The sequence below is a fragment of the Callorhinus ursinus genome, unplaced genomic scaffold, assembly GCF_003265705.2.
Source record: "Callorhinus ursinus isolate GAN/ISIS: 27379988/994484 unplaced genomic scaffold, GSC_fseal_2.0 scaffold25, whole genome shotgun sequence".
NCBI classification, from domain to species: Eukaryota; Metazoa; Chordata; class Mammalia; order Carnivora; family Otariidae; genus Callorhinus; species Callorhinus ursinus.
Window position 1 is genome coordinate 29107049 of NW_027397087.1, and position 22129 is coordinate 29129177.

At 48.3% G+C, this 22129-nt stretch overlaps 2 protein-coding genes across 4 annotated transcripts in view; both read right to left on the reverse strand.

Annotated features, from left to right (window-relative positions):
- Positions 1-22129, reverse strand: part of DAPK2 (death associated protein kinase 2) — a 111085-nt gene that overhangs the window by 49065 nt on the left and 39891 nt on the right. For all 3 annotated transcript variants that reach the window (XM_025884302.2, XM_073877166.1, XM_025884300.2), the window contains exon 2: positions 3384-3605. In XM_025884302.2, the coding sequence (XP_025740087.1) occupies positions 3384-3605 (222 nt within the window). The remainder of the gene's footprint in view (positions 1-3383; positions 3606-22129) is intronic.
- CIAO2A (cytosolic iron-sulfur assembly component 2A) overlaps positions 5015-22129 on the reverse strand; it is a 100729-nt gene continuing 83614 nt past the window's right edge. The window contains exon 6 of the transcript XR_012373660.1: positions 5015-5049. The gene's annotated coding sequence lies outside the window, so the exon portion shown is untranslated. The remainder of the gene's footprint in view (positions 5050-22129) is intronic.

Consider the following 22129-nt stretch of genomic DNA (forward strand, 5'->3'; position numbering starts at 1 on the left):
CTTTTGTGAACGTGTGCTGAGACGACCTGCGTAGGCAGCGATTAGGGAAGAATGCTGCTGGAGCGGCTCAGGCCGAGGAAGCCACACTCAACTGGGGGCACTGGGAAGCACTGGCGACACCCTGGGGGTGCTCTGCCAGGCCACTCTCCCAGGCTCTTGCCTTCTGTTCGCTGGGAGTCGGGGAGGCCCCAGAGCCGTCACGGGCCTGGATGGAAGGCCTGTCCAACCCTCCCAGGACTGACTTACATTTTCCAGAGCACGCTCCACATATGACATGAGTTAATCTACTGGGATTTTGAAAACAATCTTTACGCTCTACAGAAGTCAACTTATATGGAAAAACTGAATACTTCCCATCCTTGCCTTCAACAGCCCTGAACCAGAGGCAGCTGCTGCTAAGGAGGTCATGGATGGGGTAACAACAGCTAAAAGGGACTCAAATCGGGGCTGGGCATGTCCTCTGAGTACTGGTCACTTTAGCAGAAAGCAGAGCATGCCTGGCATCAGACCACAGTGTCTAAGAGGGGCAATGGGACTGGGGTAGGCCCATCCACAAAACCTGCCATTTCAACAGAACAGGCGGGCACTAATACTCATGTTTCCCCACTGGGCAAACCCACTGACCTATTAGGGCACCATGAGGACCGGGCAGCCAAAGGCTGCTGATCAGCCCAACAGGGGTCACCAAGTCCAAACACAAAAGCCCACGAAAAGCCCTTCTCTCTCAGGAGGTCCTCCCTCTCAGACCCTGGGCATGTATGGTTTGAGCAGGGCCTTGGCAATCCCTAGCACTCCCTAGACAGGCACCCTGAGAACATGAGACAGCTTGAAAGAGAAGGAGGAGACAGAGAAACTATGAATACACAGATCTGAGCAAGCATGGCAGCTCATGCAAGACACCAGTGTGCAACTGGCGGTGTGGACAGTGACAGCTTACTAGGAGAGGGCACATAACCGTTGCTGACCACGAGCCTTGCTGGGAGGAACACGGACATCTCAAGAGCAACCCAGACCCCAACTCCTAGGGTTCTACGAGCAGGGAAAAGCAGGCGATTTCCCAAGCAATTAAAGAATAAGATTCTTTAATTTTATAAAAATAAGAATGACAAGAAAGAATCATTTTATAACTACAAAGGTCAATAAATAATGAATCCTGCTCTAAAACAAATGACCCAGGGCTGGCAAGGCTGCAGGCAAATAGGAATGTTCCTATATTGTAGGTCATGCTGGTTAACTAACACTGTCCTGTGAAAGTAAGGATATCAAGAGCCCCACAAACGTCAGCCTGGTCATCCCCTTCCTGGGGATTGATCCGAAAGGATTAATTCAAAAGAATAGTGGGAAATTATGGAAGAAATTTGTTTTATGGCAATAAAATCTGTAATGGTTAAAAGCTGTGGAAATAAAAACCAAATGTCCAACAATAGGGATATACAAGTATGTGATTCAATGAAACACGAAACCCTCAGTTAAAAGAAAAAACCTTTTTGTGAAATTAGCTAACTGAGGGGGGAGAAGTAGAGCAAGAAATTGTACAAGTGCAATGATTGTATACAAATGGATAAGACTGAGAGGAACCACAGAAAACACAAATGGGTGTTTTGTTTGGGTGGTAGGATTATGAATGTAATTTCTTTTCAGTTGCTGGAAAGTTTTTTAAGGCAGTGGCCTCGCCTTCCCAGGAGAGGTGGGCTTGTCACTCTGCTGGGAACTAGTGTGCCCACTGCTGACCCTGAGCCCCACGGCATGCCACACCTTGGGCTGTCCACATGGCTGACCACACCTGGGGGACGCCCCCAGGCTTGCTGAGTCAGGCAGTGTCTACGCCAACTAGTGCAACTGACTGAGAGGTCCATGGGAGAGACGTGGAAGACACTGGAGTGAGAAAGGAATAGCACGGGTGGGCCTATGCATTTAAACAGTGAGATGGATAATTTAAGCATCAAATGCAAGAGTATGCAAATGCCCATCTGCTACATAAATCTATATATCCTGGTAAGACAAGGGCTTAGCTCTCAAATTAGAATTATTTCAAATGTCAGGTGGTCCACCCAACCTGTAGGCAGGCTGAGGATGGCCGCCGCATGGACAGATGAGAGCTGAAGCTCAAAGGAGGGAGGTGACTTGCCCAAGGTCACAAAGTCAGGGATTACCAAACAAATGCCACCACCCCTCTGTTAACCAGCAGATGCACGCATGCCTCTGAGGCTCAGAACATTCCCAACACCGGTCTTGCTGCTTGACTGGACACAGCCATTGTGACTTGTGCCACAGTCCAACTCAAACTCTGTTGTCTGCCAGAGCCCCATCTCCCCATTCCATGGACACACCTCCAGGAGGGACACCAAGAGGTGGCCAACCCCTGTAGTCTTGGTATCACCAGACTGTGACATCTTCCCTGGCTAGGCCAGCATAAGGCCACCTCATGCTCATAGCTGCTTGTGTGGACTCAAGTTCTTGTCTGTAAAATGGAGATAATAAGAACCTCTGTGTGAGAAGATTGTTAGGAAGATTAAGTAAGGTAACAGAAGTGCTCAGTACAGTGAATACAAAGGAACCCCTCCATGTTAATAGGACACTTTCCTCAGGAGTCTCCGTGAGGACTGAACCAGATGGCAAACATGAAGCACCTGACAAATGGTTGGCTTACAGTAGGGCTCTCTCAATTATATCTATTATTATGATAATGAAGGCATCAAAGAGCACAAATGCGGGGATTTTTTTTTTTTCCTAGGAAAGCGCTGGAGAAGGGCTTTGCAGAGCCTGGAAGATGTATGCTTCTCTCCTCCTCATAGAGAAGACCCCTCCCCGACAGCCTCTCCTTCCCTCCCACCGCCTTCTTTTTTTTTTTTTTTTAAAGATTTTATTTATTTATTTGAGAGAGAATGAGAGATAGCACGAGAGGGAAGAGGGTCAGAGGGAGAAGCAGACTCCCTGCCGAGCAGGGAGCCCGATGCGGGACTCGATCCCAGGACTCCAGGATCATGACCTGAGCCGAAGGCAGTCGCTTAACCAACTGAGCCACCCAGGCGCCCCTCCCACCCCCTTCTTACACCCCGCCCCCCACCGTCCTCCCACATGCTCTCCAGCCAGGAAACGACCCCAGCACCAGCCATTGCTTCCCTTTTATCCCCAGGGTCCAGTGAAAGCCAGACCTAGACCCTAGCTCTCTGTCCCTGCTACTCAGCAAACCCAACCTCCCTTTGACCCAGGTTGCGGGGCCGGGGGCGGGGGGGGGGGGTCGGTAACCAAGGGAAACCACCCGCCGCTGACTTCATTGCCTCTGGGCTGATCTTAGGTTTGCTTGCTGCTGCACTTTGGGGGGTGTGGTTGCACCATCCACCACCCTAGCTGCCCGCCAGGGGTCCCGAGCACCCACTCACAGCTCAAGGATGAGCACCACGTCGGTGCGGTTCTCAAAGACGTCGTGCAGCGTGATGACGTTGGGGTGCAGCACCTGCCGCAGGATGCTCACTTCCCGCTCAATCTCCTCCCGGCACACGCCGCGCCGGCTGGCCCGGCTCTGCCGCTTTTTGATGAACTTGGCCGCGTACTCCAGACCCGTGCTTTTCTCTCGGCACTTCTTCACAATGGCAAACTGGCCGCTGTGGGGACACAGATCGGCACAATCGGGGTGTTACTGTGTCCATCTAGGAAGTGACCCAGTTGTCAGCCCCCAGGCCACACTAATTCAGAGTCATTCTACGAGGGTAGGACAAGTCACGCCACCAGCCAGCATCCCCCCTGCCTGTTAACCCGTGGCTGAGATGGGGCAGGTCCTGGGCTTCCCTTTTTTCATATGAATCCTCCCCCTTTACTAGGAATGAAGGTTAGTACTGTCATTTCCAGGGTACCGATGTGACCACTGAGGCTCTGAAAGGTTATTGATTTGACGATGATGACACAGCCTCATCGTTCCTAAGTCTCAGTTAGAACCCAAGTCCAGTATCCACTAGGTAAAATCACAGGGTCCAGAGACTTGTACTATGTAATGTAAAGATTAAAAAGGAAAAACATAAAGATCAGATCGGCATGGTCAAAATACTAGTGGTAACGGTTATTCATTTGGGTCTGCCTTATCTGGATACAAGTACAAATTCATCCATTTAAGTGTGATTTCTCTATATTCCCTATATTCTTATGTTTGTACCTTTGCTCCCAACCTCCTCCCAACAAATAAAATCTCAATGACCTGAGTGAAGCAGGTCCTCAGTAAGGGAACAGAGCAAAGATGAGGGTGATGCACTTAAAGTAACAACAAGGCCAGAGGACATGCTGGCTGGGTTGGTGGGGTACGGGTGGAGGCAGGGGTGGGTGGAGGCAGTCTGACATTGTTAATAACCATAAGTGGGAGTTTGTCATGGTGAGAGGGCCAATGGGACCACAGGGTTGTAAAGTGTTAGAAAACTGACGCACAGGAGAGGTCAAGTGACAAGTGTGAGGTCAACACAGAGTTAATGGCCAAGCCCTTTGCTCAGCCCAGTGTCCACAAAGCCACTAAGTAGTTATAGAAGTCAAGATTGTGCTTCGTGCCCTTCAGGTTTGAGCCTAGAAATGCTTCACTCTGGGGACCAATACAGCAACCATGAAATGGCATCCATGCCAATGGCAGGTGGCCCTGAGCCAGCTTCTCTGAGTGCTCCAAGGACAGCCCACTCCACCGGGAAGGGCAGCAGCCTTCTGTTCACCATCTCAGTTCAGGTGGGCAGGGTGGGTGGGCAGCTCGAAGTCCCTGGAGACTGCCCAGTGGTCCCCCCCTTCTGGGGTCCTCCCACCCCTCTTCCATCATTTTCCACAAGTGCCCCATGTTTTCTCACCCACAATAGCCACGGCTTAAGACAGAACTCAGAAAGTTCTCAGGTTCGGCTTAATGGCTTAATAAGGGAGCACCATATTCCACACACAGGATGTACTCTCTTAGTGGCTCTGGGGTAAGAGTTACACACAATGAAATTCTCCAGATATTTGCCTCAACCTCAGAAAATAGCATCACATCTGAACCACTCCATTCCTAGAATAATCCTCAGTGAGACAGCCTTCAAAATAAACCTAAGTGGAAAAAAAAAAAAAAGTCAAGTAGAGCAAGCAAGGAATAGACATGCCAACACTTAAATAGCATTCTATGGCAAGCACCTTAGAGACGTCACCAGACACATATTCCCGTATCTCTCCATCCCTTCATCCTCCATTCACTCAGCGCTGCCTGAGTGTCTGCTCTGTGCCAGGCTCTGTACCGGGGCATAAGGGGCAGGGACCAAAGGCACAGGCAACAGGTATAAGGGAAGCTCTGGGGAAAGAGAAGAAAGATCCTGGGGGCTGGTATAGGCTGGACAGCGATGGCTTTATGGAACCAAATTTATATTACATTGTCTACTAAGTCTACAGTTTCAGCTATTTACGACCTGAATATTGGCTCCTAGCTGTCTACACATGAGGGGATGACGCAGGTGGAGTGAAGCCAGGCCTCTCAAAGCCAAAGTGAACACGGTTAGTGAGATCTCTAACACCGCTGGTCCCTTGGAGCTACTTTGGGCCTCAGGGACATTGGGTCCCTTAGTGGGAGACAGCAAACACCTGACTTTCAGCTTCCAGTCCCAGGCAACTGTGAGTCTCAATGTCAGGACGGCCATGTTTTTCTTTTCTCTGACATCTCAGGGGCCTGGCATCAGCAGCCCTAAGAGCAGACAGGGCTCACTCTTTCTAGCTGACTGAGGGGGAAACCAAAGCTTAAGGATTTTAAGCATTTTGTTTAAGCTTACAGAACACAGACATGCAGGCGCAGAGTTTTTGTAAAGCAGAGAGAAACATTTCAAGTCCCCTTGAGATAGCCCCCTCCCCACTTTGACTTATGAGGGAAACAGAGGCCTTTTTCTATATCACATGATTTAAAAATTCCTCAAAGTCTCAAAAAAGCAAATGAGTGTTTGCTTTTCCTGGTTGAGTTTCCTCCTTGTGAGAGCAACCGTGGTAATGAGAGGTGGCTGGGGGGTCAGTCCTAATATACAGGCCATCTCCTCCCACCAAAAGCAGGTATTTTGAGAGTGGGTGAATAACAAAGCCAAATACCAAGCAACACCACTCATCTCCCCTCTCTTCCTGGGGGGGGGGGATCCTCCACTCAACCTGCCCTGGGGAGCCCAAGGGGAGCCCATGGAGAGCCTGGGCCATTGATGAGTTTGCCCTTCTTGTTGTGCCCTTACTGGGAAGAGGGGAGAATATGCTCCATGAGGGCCAGCCCCTAGGCTGCGAGGCTTTGGGCAGCAAAAGCAGCCTTCCAGGGCAAACAGGCTTGGACTCAGAAAACTTACGCTGTCACCTGGGGCAAGTGGCTACCCTCTCTGAGCATCGGTTTCCTCATCTGTAAAATGGGAATCATGACTCCCTACTAGGGAATCGTGGTGACTGGAAATATCTGCAATGCTGGCCCACGGTCAGCTCTAAGGAATGATAGCTATTCTCTTACTAGTTTATTGCTCCTAGGAAGGCCAAGCTAGAGACACCACAGAAGCCACTGATTTACGTGGTGTGTACTATGTGGCCAGGGAATCAGTGTCATTTTAAAAGTCCTTATGATTGTAGTGCACAGCCATATCTTTGTCCTAAGCAGTTAACCAACTCTTTTAACCCTTCAAGCAATGGTTCTCAACTGGCTGTACACCGGAATCACCCAGGGGATTTCAAACCTGGCTGCCTGCATCTATCCCCAAAGATTCCCATCTCCTGGGTCTGGGTGGGCTGCCGTCCAGGGAACTGAGCTATTTAAAAACCTCCCAGGTGACTGCTGTGCACCGGGTACAACAGTCTTCTGATTCTCTGCATTTTACAGAGAAGAAATTGTACTGCTGTCACTCATTTTATGCCTTGTCTTTTTCAGTATTCATATATTACCCTCTCCCTTAGTTCTTTGATCTGACATTCGAGGGAAGGAGGATGGGGAGTACGGGAAGGCGGAGGGGGAGTGTTGTCTCTCCCACCCGGACAGTTTCTGCTTGACGGGTCTGGCGTTGAACTGTTCCAAATCAAGACAGAAGATGACCCTAGGCTTTGGGGGTACCAGGAGTGGAAGTTTACATTCGGGCACGTCCTGGTTACTGTATCCACAGCAAATGCAAAAATCAGAGCTGAGATAGAAAAAAAAAATCAGAGCTGAGGCGACTCTCTATTATGCTCTGTTGACCCACGGATGGGCCCCCATCTGCCCATTAGGATGCTCCAAAGCCAGGGGTTCAGGCACACAGTGCAGAAGTTGCCCAGCTAGGCTATGGAGGCAAGGGGTAGGCAGTGAGGGCCTCTCTAGGTTAGGACAGAGCCACCCAGGGTGCCATCCAGAGCGGGAACCCAATCTCTAATGAAAGTCATTGCCAATACTAAATCAGAAATTATGGGAATGCTGAAACATTGACACACATGTGCAAAGCGTGCACGTTGCAATCCTCCTGCCCCGCCCCACCCCACACTGCAAACAGTCCATACCCAACCCATGGTCTCATGCAGCAAAGGGCTGGCAGTCAGGCTGATCAATTCCTGGTCCTGCCATCAGAGCCTCACGGGATGGGTCTCCCCTCAGAAAGCTTCTGTCAGAAAGCTCCAAAGAGCCCACGACAAACTGAACAGAAGTACAAGACTTTCCCTTCATTCTCCCTGTGGGTTCCAGTCAGAGCCCTACCCTGACCTGGGGCAGCCTGTTCAACTCCCTGGGCTTCAATTTCCTTCCTTGTCAAGCGGGAGGCCCCATGTCACAGGGGAAATCCTAACAATGCCTGAGAAAGGCCTTTACCATCTAGCACTGTAGAAGGGCAGGAGGCATGGGGCGGTGTGTGTGTGTGTGTGTGTGTGTGTGTGTTGCAGAAGTCACAGAGCATGGTTTAGTGATGGACAGGCAATCCACCAGACACAAACTAGTCTCCGTACTTCTGCCAGCACATTCTCCCGCAATTAAGTCAGGAACACACCCCTCTTTCCAGGCAGAGGGCTCGGCTCCTCACTCATTCAGCACCCCAGGAAGATGGAGCAACCTGCCTAGACAGTGAGACAGATGGGCCTCGTTCAGCAACTCAGCAGGGCCCAGGGTGGCACCCCAGGAGGGTGCCCTATTGTCTCCCCAAGAATCAGATGAAAAGGCATAAACCTAGAACAGTTTCTAAGTGCCAGAAACAGTGTTACCTCTCCAACACCAGCTCCTCAACTTCATGGAAGAGCCTGGCTTGATCACCCCCAAATTCTTCACTGCCAAAGAAAAATAACCTGAAGATGACCCAGATCTCATACCATTTAGATTTTGTATAAAAATGTGGATACTACATTTATATGCAGCTTTTCTCTTTATAAGCTAATTTTATATTTATTCTCTCTTTTAATATTTGCAGGTATCCTTCATAGTTCCATTTCACAGAAAAGAAACAGAGGCAAAGGGAAGTGACTTGGTGGTTTGGCCAGGGAGCCAGCCCTGACAGTGGAGCTTGGACATGAAACCACATCTCCTGACTCTCAGTAGTGTGCCAAGCGGTGGGCAGAGGGGCCCACCCCAGAAGAGAGGAGTATTTGATCACTGATATTATTTAGAATTGCACATGGACAGTGAAAATAAAAAGCAGACTTATTTTTATTTGATTTTATTGTTGGTGTTCATTTTCAAAAGAAAATGCACCCATCAGGACCTGCATCGAGGAAACCAAATCCTCTGCCCACCCACCCCTACCTTCCATGGTAAAGCCCCAGCCAACCAGACTTGCTCTGGCAACCACCAGGGGCTGGCTGCTAAGGTGTTTTGTAAGGTCTAGGAATAGAGCAGACCTAACTCACTTCCTTTCTCAATCAACTTTAAAGGGTCCATGAGTTTAGTAACCTAACCGAAAGTCACCAGTTTATTAAGGTAGAGAGGAGGCAAGACTGCATAGAATGCAAACCCAGGGACGAGATGCCATGTGAGAGGAGTGGTAGCAAATGGGAAGTGTTCCAAGGCACAGGGATGGGGAGACCAGGTTCCTCCTCCCGGTTCCCCCAAGCGGTCAGGATAGTTCCTCTCCCCACACCGCAGAACAACAAGCCACGATTCCTCTGGAATTACCCTGCAAGTTTTCAGGGCCACGGAGCAGGGATAATGCTTAGATGCTTCCCAGTCAAGGCCACTCCAAGTGCAGCTCAGCAGGTGAGGGAATGGGCCCTCCAGCTAACATGTCTCAAAGGCATGGGCCATGGGGCGCCTGGGTGGTTCAGTCAGTTAAGCATCCGACTCTTGATTTTGGCTCAGGTCATGATCTCAGGGTGGTGAGACTGAGCCCCACATCAGGCTCTGTGCTCAGCACAGAGGCTGCTTGTGGAGTCTGTTTGAGGTTCTCTCTCTCCCTCTGCCCCTCCCCCAGCACATGCTCTGTCTCTCTCAAACGCTCTCTCAAAATAAATAAATAAAATCTTTTTTTTTTATTTTAAAAAAAGGCAGTTCAAATCTGTAGTCTGTAGGAACCAGATCAGCCTGATCCCAGAGGACTCACACCCTGATCCCACGGCAACAGCCTGTCTGGGGATGGTGTCATGGAGCCCCTCCTCACCCCTCTGCCTGGCCACCTTTGACTGTGGGACCTCTGTGGCTGCCTTGCCTCTTAGCTCCCTCCTATTACCAATACATCCAACCCCTACTCAGGCTACTCCTAATTCCCATGAACAAGATCCTTCTCCTCACTGCCTTAGCACTCAACCTGTTCTTATCTCCTCTGCCCTAGCCCAGGATTTAGAGCCCAAAGACCCAGGTTCTATTTTCAGTTCTACCTTCAGTAAATCACATCCTTTGTGTGTGAAGATAGACATAAGAATGTCCCAGTCTCACCAGATTGTAATGAGAATGAAATGAGACCCGTGTATAGAAGCACTATGTGAAGTGTGACCTCTCCATGGATATAAAGTCTTTTTCCTTTCCATCTACTGGATCGCCACATCCAGATCCGGGTCCCCATGTTCCAATCCCAGCCTGTCCTTGAACCCGACTCAGCCCCAACAAACTGCATCCTCAGATCCCAGCTCACAAATATAGATAGGGCTGGGGCGGGGGGGGGGCGGACCATGGCAGATGAAAAGCAGGGTTCCCAGGTGATGCCAGGATCCAGGAACACAGAACACACCTGGGACGCAGTTACCCAAGGACAAGGCAAGAAACCAGATAGCCGGGAAGCCAAAATAGGGTGAAGAAATATAAAGTTACCGGAAATCAGAGCAGGAAGCAGGTCAGAATTCCAGGTCACAGGGATAAGGGTAAGGAGCAAAAATTCACCCAAAGCCAAGTGGGCAGCACATCAAGAACTAGGTGGGCAAGCAAAGAGTGTGAGGCATACAGGAGCAGCATCCAAACCAGCCCGAGGCAAGCGGAGCCTCTGGAGCAGACAGAAACATCAGCACCAGACCTGCAAACACAAGAGTGCCCAGAGCCCTTCAAACTGCCCTTTCTCCCAGCTAGTGAGCCAAGCCTGCTGGCTGATGAAGCCGCTTCTCCTCTCCGACCATGTTGCCAACACCTTTGTAGTCTTCTGACATCGGTGCTTAAATTTGCTTGAGGTGTGGAACCCTCTCTCCAATACATCTTGCACAGAAGCCCAGCAGGTAAAAGAGATAAAAAACAGTGCTTCTTTGGGGGGAGGGGCACGGGGAACCCACCGACTCAGAGCCCACCCCCTAATGCCTAACAGGCTTCATAGAACCCCGAGAGCTCCAGGAAACACAATCTGAGAAGTACACTGTACAACGTGGCAACATGCCCTTTGCTGATCCCTAAACAGTTCCCAACTGTAAATGGAAAAAAAAAAAAAGAGAGAGAGAGAGAGAGTGAGAGAGATAAGCAGAAAACATACTCAAAATTATTATCTAGTCTTTCAGGAAGTCACTCCAACCAAGCCAAGCTCAGGGTCAAGAGTAAGGCATATACAGAAGATAAGAATCAGGGACCACAAGTGTCCAGGGAGCCGAGGCCTGACCTACCGGTGGCCCCGTCCACAGAGTCACAGGGTCTGCTCATACTGGTCCACAGTAGCTGGGCTCATGGGTTAGCTCACTGGATTCCCTGCAGACTAACTTCCTTCCTCTGGCCTTTTTTTTTCCTGTCCAAAAAAAACCTCCTAAAGCACAAAAAGGAAGGAATTGTTGAGCATAGCCAAGTCAGGCTGAGGTATGATTACTTTTCGGAATCTATCACCTTTTGATGCTGTTGTCAAATGAACCTGAGCCCACAAGTCCAAGACCTGAAATAAGGGAGGCCTGACTTAAGGGAGACTTGGCTATATAGAGAACGGTTTTGACTGAAAATACAGCTCAGTGTCCTCTGGCATATCTCTTAGTGTAGAGTCTAGGTTCTGGACGCTGACATGATGTAGGTTACATAATACAGTGTTGGGCTTGGAGCCTTCCACCCACTCACCTGCCTAGCTCCCCGCCCCCCCAACACCACCCCCACCATCCACCTGAGTTCCCATTCGCCTATCCATCCATTCTCTCATTCATTCCTCCATTCTTCATTTATTGGTCAGTGTCCTAAGTGCTCTAAGCATGACACACCCCACAACTTGCAAGGCTTACTGGGGAGATGAGACACACACTAGTGGAAAAAGAAACATGGCATGGGTGTGTACGAGATATCTGCCTCAGGGTCAAGTGAGTGGGCAAACAGAAACTGCAGAGAAGGACAAGTACCAGCTGACAGGGTGTCAGCGGAAGCCTTATGGAGCTAGCAGGATTTGAACCAGACCTGGCAGAACACACCGGATCCAGACAGGCAAAGGGAAAACCACTCATCAAAGTTGGAGAAGCAGAGAGAGAGAGACACGAATGCTCTATTCTGTGGAGGCCCCAAGTCACCACCTCTCTACTTCACTTCCTTGCTGGCAAGTGGCAAAGTGGCCACTTTGTCGAGGAAATACATCAGAAAGCTACATTTGCCCTTTCCTCTCCTCTTTGTGGGAGCGGAGGGGAGGGGAGAACAAGTGGTCAGCCAACAGCGATGTTCACTTGGGCTGGGCCCCCTTCTTATCACCTGGTTCCTGATAATCAGATGTATGTTTGATTAGTGAAAGAACTTCAACAGAACAGGTCAGCTAGCTTGATCCTAGAAACGTCAGCCAATTGGCCTTTGAAGCCTGGCAAAGCCCAAGAGGCTGGACCATAACAGATGAGACCTTAAGCATGAGCTCACGGTGCAGAGCAAGACTGGGACTGCAAAGGAAGACAGAAAAATCCAAGATGGCTGAGGTTCTGCTATTCCTGTGGGGGTACAGGGCCATCCTCAGGAAACAGTGAAATGAGCAGTCTATCTTCTATAATCCCTCCCTCCCAACTTGCCAGTCTCGACCTCCCCTCTGGTGCAGAGTTCTGTGCCCAGCCTGTCTCCTGTGAACGTTCACCTCCCCGAGGCCCACATCACTCTGGGATCCTTTCCATAATTCACAGAAAGTGATAAAGGATTCCCAAGGGTTACCTGATCTCCTTCCAAGGCAACACATTCACATTTTAACAGCATCCTTCACCAAGAGGGGCTTCAAGGTGGCAAGTTTAGGCCCACAGTGGGCAAGTGGAGAAATTCCTCGGAGATAAAAAGGTCTTTCCACTTTCCTAAATAACACATCAAACAAGTGGCTCTGCAAAGAACTGACTATGTGTGTCTGTGTTAAGTGAATGTGGGTGTGTGAACCAATCATGACCAGTTATTTCTTGTTGGTTCCCTTCTGTACCACTGGATCTTTTTTTTTTTTTTTTAGATTTTATTTACTTATTTATTTGAGAGAGAAAGAATGACAAGAGAGGAGGGGCAGAGGGAGAGGGAGAAGCAGACTTCCCACTGAACAGGGAGCCCAATGCAGGGCTCCATCCCGGGACCTGGGTTCATAACCTGAACTGAAGGCAGACGCTTAACTGACTGAGCCACCCAGGCGCCCCTGGATCTTAATGTCCTAGGAATTCTTGTTGCAAGTTCTTCAATGATTCACTCAGTTCCTTGCCATCCTCTGTTTCTCAGAATTTCGGTGAATTTTTTATCCCGAAGTTTGCTTCCTTGCCATTACTTGACAATGTCTCAGATCACATCTCCCAAACACTCAGGGCTATGAATATGGGCAGAGCACAAGGTTAAGAGTCCTGGGTCTGTCACCAACTACCAAGTTCTCTTCTCTCTTGGGGCCTCAGTTTTCTCATCTGAAAAAATGAAGCGTTGGACCCGATGTCTCATTCAGGTCCCTACCTCCACCCCAGCTCGCCCTCTTAGGATTCTCTGATATAGGCCAGTATGTCACATGGATCTATCAGCTTGAGACAGAGAGGGTGACTTCTGCATTTCCCTCTGCACAGGGCTCAGCCATGGGTTGAGGCTACTGAGACTTAGTCACATGTTAACCAAGTCAATTTCCAAAGCAGGGTATTAGGGCTTCAGGTAAGGAAAGCAGATCTCAGGCACTCTCAGCAAGATGCCCCTATGCGATCTTTATATTAACATCAAAATGCTGAACACACCAAAGGCCAAAGGCATTTCTATAGCAAATGGGCATGCACCTTAGCCCTTCACCACTAACCAGCCCCTAAGAGCCTGGAGAGTGAGAACTCTCACAGACCCCGCTCAGCACTGAGCACGCAGCAGGGAGGCAGTCAGTGCCTACAGAAAGGAAAATGCTTTTTTTAAAATTCTCTACTTAAATTCAATTTCGTTAAAATATCCTGTATTATTAGTTTCTGGGGTGGAATTTAGTGATTCATCAGTTGCATAGAACACCCAGTGCTCATTCCATCAAGTGCCCTCTTTAATGCCCATCACCCAGTTACCCCCCCCTCCCCCCCCTCCAACAACCCACTTTGTTTCCTAGAGTTAAGACTCTCTTATGGTTTGCCTCCCTCTCTGTCTTTATCTAATTTTCTTTTTCCTTCCCTTCCCCTATGTTCATGTTTTGTTTCTTAAATTCCACACAGGAGTGAAATCATATGGTATTTGTCTTTGACTTATTTCACTTAGTATAATACCCTCTAGTTCCAACCACATTACTACAAATGGCAAGGTATCATTATTTTTGATGGCTGGGTAGTATTCCATTGTAGATATATACCACCTCTTCTTTATCCATTCATCTGTCACTGGACATCTGGGCTCTTTCCAGAGTTTGGCTATTGTGGACATTGCTGCTATAAACATAGGGGTGCATGTGCCCCTTCCAATCACTACGTTTGCATCCTGTGGATAAACACTTAGTAGTGCAATTGCTGGGTTGTAGGATAGCTCTATTTTCAACTTTTTGAGGAACCTCCATACTGTTTTCCAGAGTGGCTGCACCAGCTTGCATTCCCACCAACAGTGTAGGAGGGTTCCCCTTTCTCCGCATCCAAATGGCTAACAGACACATGAAAAAAAGCTCAACATCACTTGGCATCAGGGAAACACAAACCAAAACCACAATGAGATACCACCTCACACAAGGGCTAGGATTAACAACTCAGGAAACAGATGTTGGCGAGGATGCAGAGATTGGAGAAAGGAAGATTTAAACTGAGGCAGCAGGAAGGGTGGTGAAGTTTATCACCCACAGCCAGCCTTCAGTGTAGCAGGAGCCCTTACTGGCAGATTCGCTTAAAAAAGAACATGTTCTTGGTACTTTCTTTTGATTACAAAAGCAGCATGCTCATTATCTAAGAGAAAAGAAAGAAAACAGAAAAGCACAAAAAGGAGGCTAAAAACTGTCCTTAATCATGCCTTCCTGAGATAATCATTGTTATCATTCGGTGTTTGCTCTGGATTTTTTCAGCGCATCATATAGTCTTTTCTATTTGTTTCTTAATATTTTTTTAATGTAACTGGAATGACACCATAAGTACTATTTTGGAACCTGCTTTTTTACATGCTTTACTTAACAATATATGCACTTCACATTTTTCTACATAATTAAAAATTATTTTACTACCTGATTTTAAATGGCAACATAATATCCCATCATACAGATAAACCATGGTTTTAAAAGCAAATTCTTAGTTTTGGACATTTATAATTACCTCCAAGTTTTAATGTAATTAATAACATTGTTCTAAATACCCTTACATATAAATCTTTGTATACATCCCTGATTTTCTTTCCTTAAGATAAATTCCAGGAAATAGAATCCTTAGCCAAAGTTATGTAGATTCTTAAGGTTTCTCATGCTGACAAATTATCCTCCAGAAAGACTGTGCTACTAAGACTCCGAACAGCCATAAATATTGTCAGCCCCTGCGTTCCCCACCCTACACGCATCTTGCCAAATACTGGCTCATTACTTTTTTCAGCTTTACCATTTAGATACACAAAAGATAATTATCTCATTGTTGTTTTAACTTGAATTAAGTTAATTAACTTGTAAAAAGAAGGTAATTAACTCATAATTGATTATTAGTGAGAATGAACATCTTTACCTATGTTTATGGGTGATCTGAACTGCATACTCACATATGCTTTGCTAATTTTTCTACTGGAGAGTTTGCCTTTCCCTTAGTGTTTATGCAAGCTCTTTATATGTTTGTGGTATTAACCATTTGTCACATATGTTGCACATATTTTCCCCAACTGATTGTATTGCCTACAAAGGAGCTTCAGGTCTTCTCAGCATCAGGTGGTGTTAACCAGTTTTTCCCCTTTAACTCTCCCTCCTCCTGTCACTCCAATCACCCAGATGCTGTGCTTTAGGGGCACCGTGAAGGGAAGTGCCCTGTGCCTTGGGGTGAAACTCTTCACTTGGTTGGTCACTAGGCACTCAATTCAGGTTATACCTTCAAACTTACTGCACAGGCCCAGGAGAACCACCACGATCTCTCATCCCCCACACCTGCTCCTTTCTTCAAAGTCACCTCACTTTTCCTCCTGGCAATGCACCCCACCCTCCCAGCTGATTGCAGGAAGGGAAGCCATCTCACGGTGAGCAAGTCCTAATGCAGAGTGGGCCCGATACCCCCTGCAGGGGCCATAGCTGCGGGGGCGACTGGCGCAACAGACCCTTGAGGGATGCAAAGCATCCCTCCTGCCCCGAACTATCCATCATATCATTTGGTGTCTTTTGTCACGCGATACACATAATGGCTTTCTTTCAGAAACCAGCACCATGAAGATGTCTGTCTACCCTGAAAAACTGATACCCTTCCTCATTTCAGAAAATGAAAATGAAAAAAGAAAAGAAAATGAAAATAACATTATCTTATTTCCTTTTTGTTATCTTGGTGGTCAGTGACAACAACTGTGATGGCCTAGATCTTGGGTGTATTTCCTTCCTCCTTCCTTCACACCAGTGGTTCTCAAACTTGGGAGTGTTTCAGAATCATGTGGGGAGCTGCTTTAAAATACAGATGCCCACTCGTGCTCTGTCTCTAAATAAATAAATAAATAAATAAATAAATAAATAAAATCTTTTTAAAAAATGGGGTGCCTGGGTGGGTCAGTCAATTGAGCGTCCAACTCCTGGTTTCGGCTCAGGTCATAACCTCATGGGTCGTGAGGTCAAGTGCCATGTCAGGCTCTGCGCTCAGCATGGAGTCTGCTCGGGATTCTCTCTCTCCCTCTGCCTCTGCCCCTCCCCCTGCACTCTCCCCCCCAATAAATAAATAAGTAAATAAACAAACAAACAAACAAATAAATAAAAACTTCAAAATGCAGATCCCCAGGCCTTACCATAGATTTGATAAATCATAATCTTTGGAGGGCATGTGGCTTTTGGATCTTCTACCTTTATTTTCCAATTCTGTCTATGTACCTCTTATTCTATGTTGTCTCCAATCTTTAACACCCACGAACAGGAAGAACTAACCGTAAGTGGTTCTGTGTTGCCATCACTGTAGCACAGAGAAAGACAGAGAGCTGGGGAGCACACCTGCAAAGACAGAACTTGGCCCATTTCACAGATGGCAAAAGGAGTCCCCAAACTGTTAAAGGTCCAAGAGAGAACCACCCAAACACTTCCAGTTGATCCCAATAGCCAAGATGATTGATTTCGGAGCAGGAGGCATTTCCCACAGGAATAAAATGGTGACACTCCCATCCCCCTCTGGCCCCCAGCTCACAGGAGGCCCAACCCCTCATCCCCACCCTCAGAGGGATTTGACTTTAGATCCACACCCAGTCTCCCACAAGCCTGGAGGTGGGGTGGGGGTGGAGGGAACAGGTCCAAGGCCTCTTGGAAGTAGATTTCTCTCCAAACTCTCCTCCCACCCCTCCCTGTCTCCCCAGCAGAAGCCAGAAACTCTGTTGGGCAAGTGGCTCAGAGTTGCAGCTTTGCCACCTCCTCTGTCATCACCACCCCCAATGAGCAGCTACCAGGCGCCCTCGAGGCTGCCACTCCTTCTCAATTCCTCTAACTCTGCTGCTCTAAGTCATTACAGGATTTGGTACTGCCTGGCACGTTGCCTCTGAGCCTAATTGTCAGAATGCAGGAAGGGTATGCGTCGCATCCAATGTGATTTATTTTTACCTCTGTCGACCGAAATTGCAATCTAGAACAGACCCCGGCCCATGGCCTCTTCCCTCTAGAAACCCACCCACCAGGCCTCCCTCACTAGCTGCCTCAGTGTGGCCTTGTCCTTGCACATGTGACCCACGTTGGAGTCACAGAAGGGCACAGGTAAACCAGCAGCGCTCTGAGGGTACAGGGGCTCAGATCCGGGAAGGACCCCAGGCTGATGTCAGCCCAGTTCCGTTACTAGCTGGCTCTAGAAACTTGGATGGTTTCTTAAGTTTTCTGTGCCTCTGTCTCTTCATCAGTAAGATGCGGATGACAGCCACCTCATAGGCTGTGATGAGGATTAAGCATAGTGACAGATCTAAGGGCTCGGAACAGCACGCGTCAATATGGTAAACACTCATAAATATGACTTTAGTTTTAGCTCTCTGGGCTTCAGCTTCCTCACTTGTAAAATGGAAATAATACGCTTAACTTGCAGGACTGTTGAGAAATTTTAATTAGAGAAATCCAAGGACACTTAGCACAGAGCCTGGCATAACCTTCTTGTTCGGTGAATGGTTTCTGAGTGTGAAGGATGAGTACATCAGACAATGAATATCCTGATTCAGAGCAGACGTTTTCACCCATGGTTGCAGGCTGACCTTTCCTGTCCCTCAAAATCTCAGAAAATCACTTCTACCCTTAGAGAAATCGGCCAACAGAGCAGTCACCGGCTCCCACATGGGCCCCACACGGGCCCCAGACTGGCCAGACGGGCACACTCTTGGCTTATCTTGAGAGCTGGCAGGTTCCAGCTTTCCCCCCAGAGCCAAGTGAGAAGCCAGGCCACGTCTCGGCACATCAGAGCTCAAGACAGCCAGGGGACAGACTGTCGCCCTTAAGTCTCCTGCCACCATACCACTTCCTGCAGGTCAGAGACTCTGCAGGGTCCCCTGCCGGGTGCTGGGTCTGGCTGGCGAGGTCCCCAGATCACCAGGGCTCTCTACCCGGGTCCCCGGGTCTGTGTTGGGCAGGCCCACTCCCAGAGCCGACCCTGGGGAATTGCCAGGAGGTGCAGTCGGGGACGGCTGAGACTGTCACAACTGTGACCACAGGTGCCCTCAGTGTACCCGACTCAGCCCTCACCACAGTTCTCCCCGCCCTGGGCTATTCCGACTGTCTGCTTGCCTGAGTCCCACCCGCCATGCCTTCCTCCCATCCCTCGGAGCCGTGAACTCCTAAGAGGCAGGGACAGTGGTGTCTTGCTCACTGTTGTGCTTTTGGCATTTATCAGTGCTCAGTGTGTGTGAGATGTGTGAGCGAGTCTGGAGTGTAGGCACGGGGGACACAGAGAGGCAGGGAGAACGTGGTGCCGTTCCTCATCCACGTAAGAACCACCAAGTATTTGAAGAAGGCACACTCACAAATCTCGTTTCCAAACTAAACATTCTGTGTGTCTTCTCTCCCATGCTCTCTGAGGGCAGAGCTGTTTTGTGGAACCCCTCTTTACCTCCAGGACGCCTAAGCTCACACGGGGTACACAGTAGGGGCCTCCTGGACATAGACTAAACTCAGCTCAGAAGCACCGCATGTATACTCTGCTGGCAACCCGCCCAGTCTGTCTCTGTTCTGTAAGGAACTTTCTCATGATCCCATTGGCAAGTAAGATGCAAAGTAATTTGGTCAGATTCTCCCTGCCGCGTCAGCCGAGGAATTATCCAACCACGCTGGGACTGGGGGTCAGGCCGTTCCACAGGCTAGGTGTCAGACCCCAGCCTGTCCAGGGCACAGCAGGGGAGTGGGAGGGACAGTCCTGCTCCCACAGCTGCCAACAGCTGCTTGTCACAGAACTGCAGGGTCAAACCACAGGGGAGAGGAAGGACCCTTCCGACAGCTGAGCAAACACTCAGAGCTTGCCCAAGGTCACAGAGCGATTCACGGCAGAGCAGCCTGAGACCCCGGGGTCTCTCAGCACCTGATCTGTGACTTTCTATGATGGCAAGGATTTGCAAACTTATTCTGGTAGCAGAGCTCTTTTTCTTTTCATTATTTCTTTCTTAAATTTTTAGCAAAGTAATACCCATGACCGTGGCTATGTAAAAATGAAATTGCACAGAAGGCCTTAGAGTGGAATCACATACACACACACAGGAAAGCCCCATAAGACTCAGCATGACACCACACACCACTACAGCAAACTTCCTCTTTACAACACAGCCTCCTGCTTTTACTCCGTGCCTGCTGTGGAGGCAGAGGGAACCTTGCTCCTTGCACAGACACCCCTGCAACCAGGTATACCTGCATTTTGTCCCCACAGCTCCTCCCACACCCAGACTCCTGAGGTATCACCATCTATAGCAAAAGAGACCTCTACAAAGCACCAGGCTTTCCTGTGGCTCCGACTCTGGTGAGACAGAAGTAGGGGGAATCCACCTATGTCACAACTCATAAAAACAGAAATAACTAAGAGCTAGTTCGCTTAGCAGTCATGCAGGCCTAAATTAGTTGAATTAGATTACTTTCCTACCAACTTGCAGAATTCAGCCATGCTAGGGAAGAAAAAGGAAATTCTGATGCAGAAGGAAAAGAAGGGACAAACTGGGAGTGGAGAGAACTGGGGTACCTCGGGGAAAGCAGAACAGGATGGGCCCTACAGCGGAGGTCCTTGGGGTGCCAGAGGTCAGCATGAGGGCACCTGGAGTTGGCAAGCTGGGACTAGAGGGTGACAAAATGTGTCAGAGGGATGCAAAAAGAAAGGGTGGGAGCATCCCGATTGCTTACACCTCAGTCCTTCCCTTCTTCAAAACACTTGAAGTCAACATTCTTCAACCACTTCCGGTACTGGCAAAGATAAAAGTTCTGGTCTGCACTGGATTCTGCTCTGCTGCCCATTGGATACAGAAGGTGGGAACTGGCTCATTCTGCTCTCTCTAGATCACTGTCCAGTCATGAGGAAATGCAGCTTGTCACCTAGATAGGACAGTTACCCTCCATGATGGTGCAATCTCCTTCCTTCCCCTCCTTCCCCCAAGCACTCACAATGTCCATTTTTTTCCTCTAAAATGCAGAGCAAAGACACAACCCAGGAAGATAACAGCCTCTATCAGATGGGGATGGGAAGGAAGGAGGGGCAGAGAATTGCAATCACAGCTCCCAACACAACCTTCCTGGAAATCTCCCCCCCTGGGCTGCACGGCCTCTCCTTTCCTTACCACCGAACACGGTCTCCCCGAGGACACTGCTCCTCAGAGTGAGATCTTTGGACCAGCAGCATTGACTTCACCTGGGGGGTGGTCAGAAAAGCGGAATTCCAGACCCCATGCCAGCACTACTGAATCAGAATCTGCATGTCAACATGACTCCCACGCGAGTAACCTACATATTGAAGTTTGAGAAGCACTACTTTAGAAAAACTTACAGCAAGCCCCCAATCTACTACTTAATGGAATCCTGGGTACCTAAAAATTCATTCCACATTCTCTTTGGTTCTGGACCTTCTTGCTGGAAATCTGGACCTATGAGACTGTTTTCATACTTTGGTAAAGGCAGAGTAATGAGCAAACACAAATTAATAAATATCTGTTGAATGACTCCTTTCTTGAATAATAACAATAAATGACTCTTAAAGAGTAGCATTATGATTTACGAAGTGGTTTTATGTGAGTTCTTTTATTTCAAATTCACCAAATCCCTAAGAAGACCCTGGGGACAGGCATTACTGACTCTGATTACAGACGAGGAGCCAAGCACTGGGGCCTTGGAGAGAATGGCACCAACAGCCTCCAACGTGGCACTCAGGAGCCACACCTGGTTGGAAATGTCACAGCTCAACACGGACTAACTGTACGTAGCGTTTGGAGGAAAGGATGACCTGATTTTTAAAAATGTTTTAGTAGGGGCGCCTGGGTGGCTCAGTTGGTTAAGCGACTGCCTTCGGCTCAGGTCATGATCCTGGAGTCCTGGGATGGGAGTCCCGCGTCGGGCTTCCTGCTCAGCGGGGAGTCTGCTTCTCCCTCCGACCCTCTTTCCCTCTCGTGCTTTCTATCTCTCATTCTCTCTCTCTCTCAAATAAATAAATAAAATCTTTAAAAAAAAAATAAAAATGTTTTAGTAACAGGAGTGCGTGGGTGGCTCAGTTGTTAAGCATCTCCCTTTGGCTCAGGTCATGATCCCAGGGTGCTGGGATCAAGCCCCGTGTCGGGCTCCCTGCTCAACGGGGAGTCTGCTTCTCCCTCTCCCACTCCACCTGCTTGTGTTTTCTCTCTCGCTGTCTCTCTCTCTGTCAAATAAATAAATAAAATCTTTAAAAAAATGTTTTAGTAACAGAGTTTATCAGAAATTCCTTTCTTATTTGGGCATTCTTGTTGGGAACATGAATCAACTTCACCTACCCTAGTAATGAATAAGATCCTGTATATATGTGCTTTGATCAAATATGTTTTTGAAGATTAACAGATCTTGAAAGTCTTCAAGTTCTCCTATTATCATGTCTTCCATAGCATCTATCACAGTAATTTGCATGTAACTGTCAAAAAGTGTTTTTGAATGAATGAATGGATGGATAGATAGATGGATGTGGCAAATTTGTCAGAACATGTCTTTTCATCTGTCAGTGGAGAGGGCTGTAAACTGAGCTATAGGTGTGAGAAACTGGGGCCTTACCCCTAAAATATAAACTAGATTCCTGATACCATCTTGTTTTCTTTTAATCTGCCTAT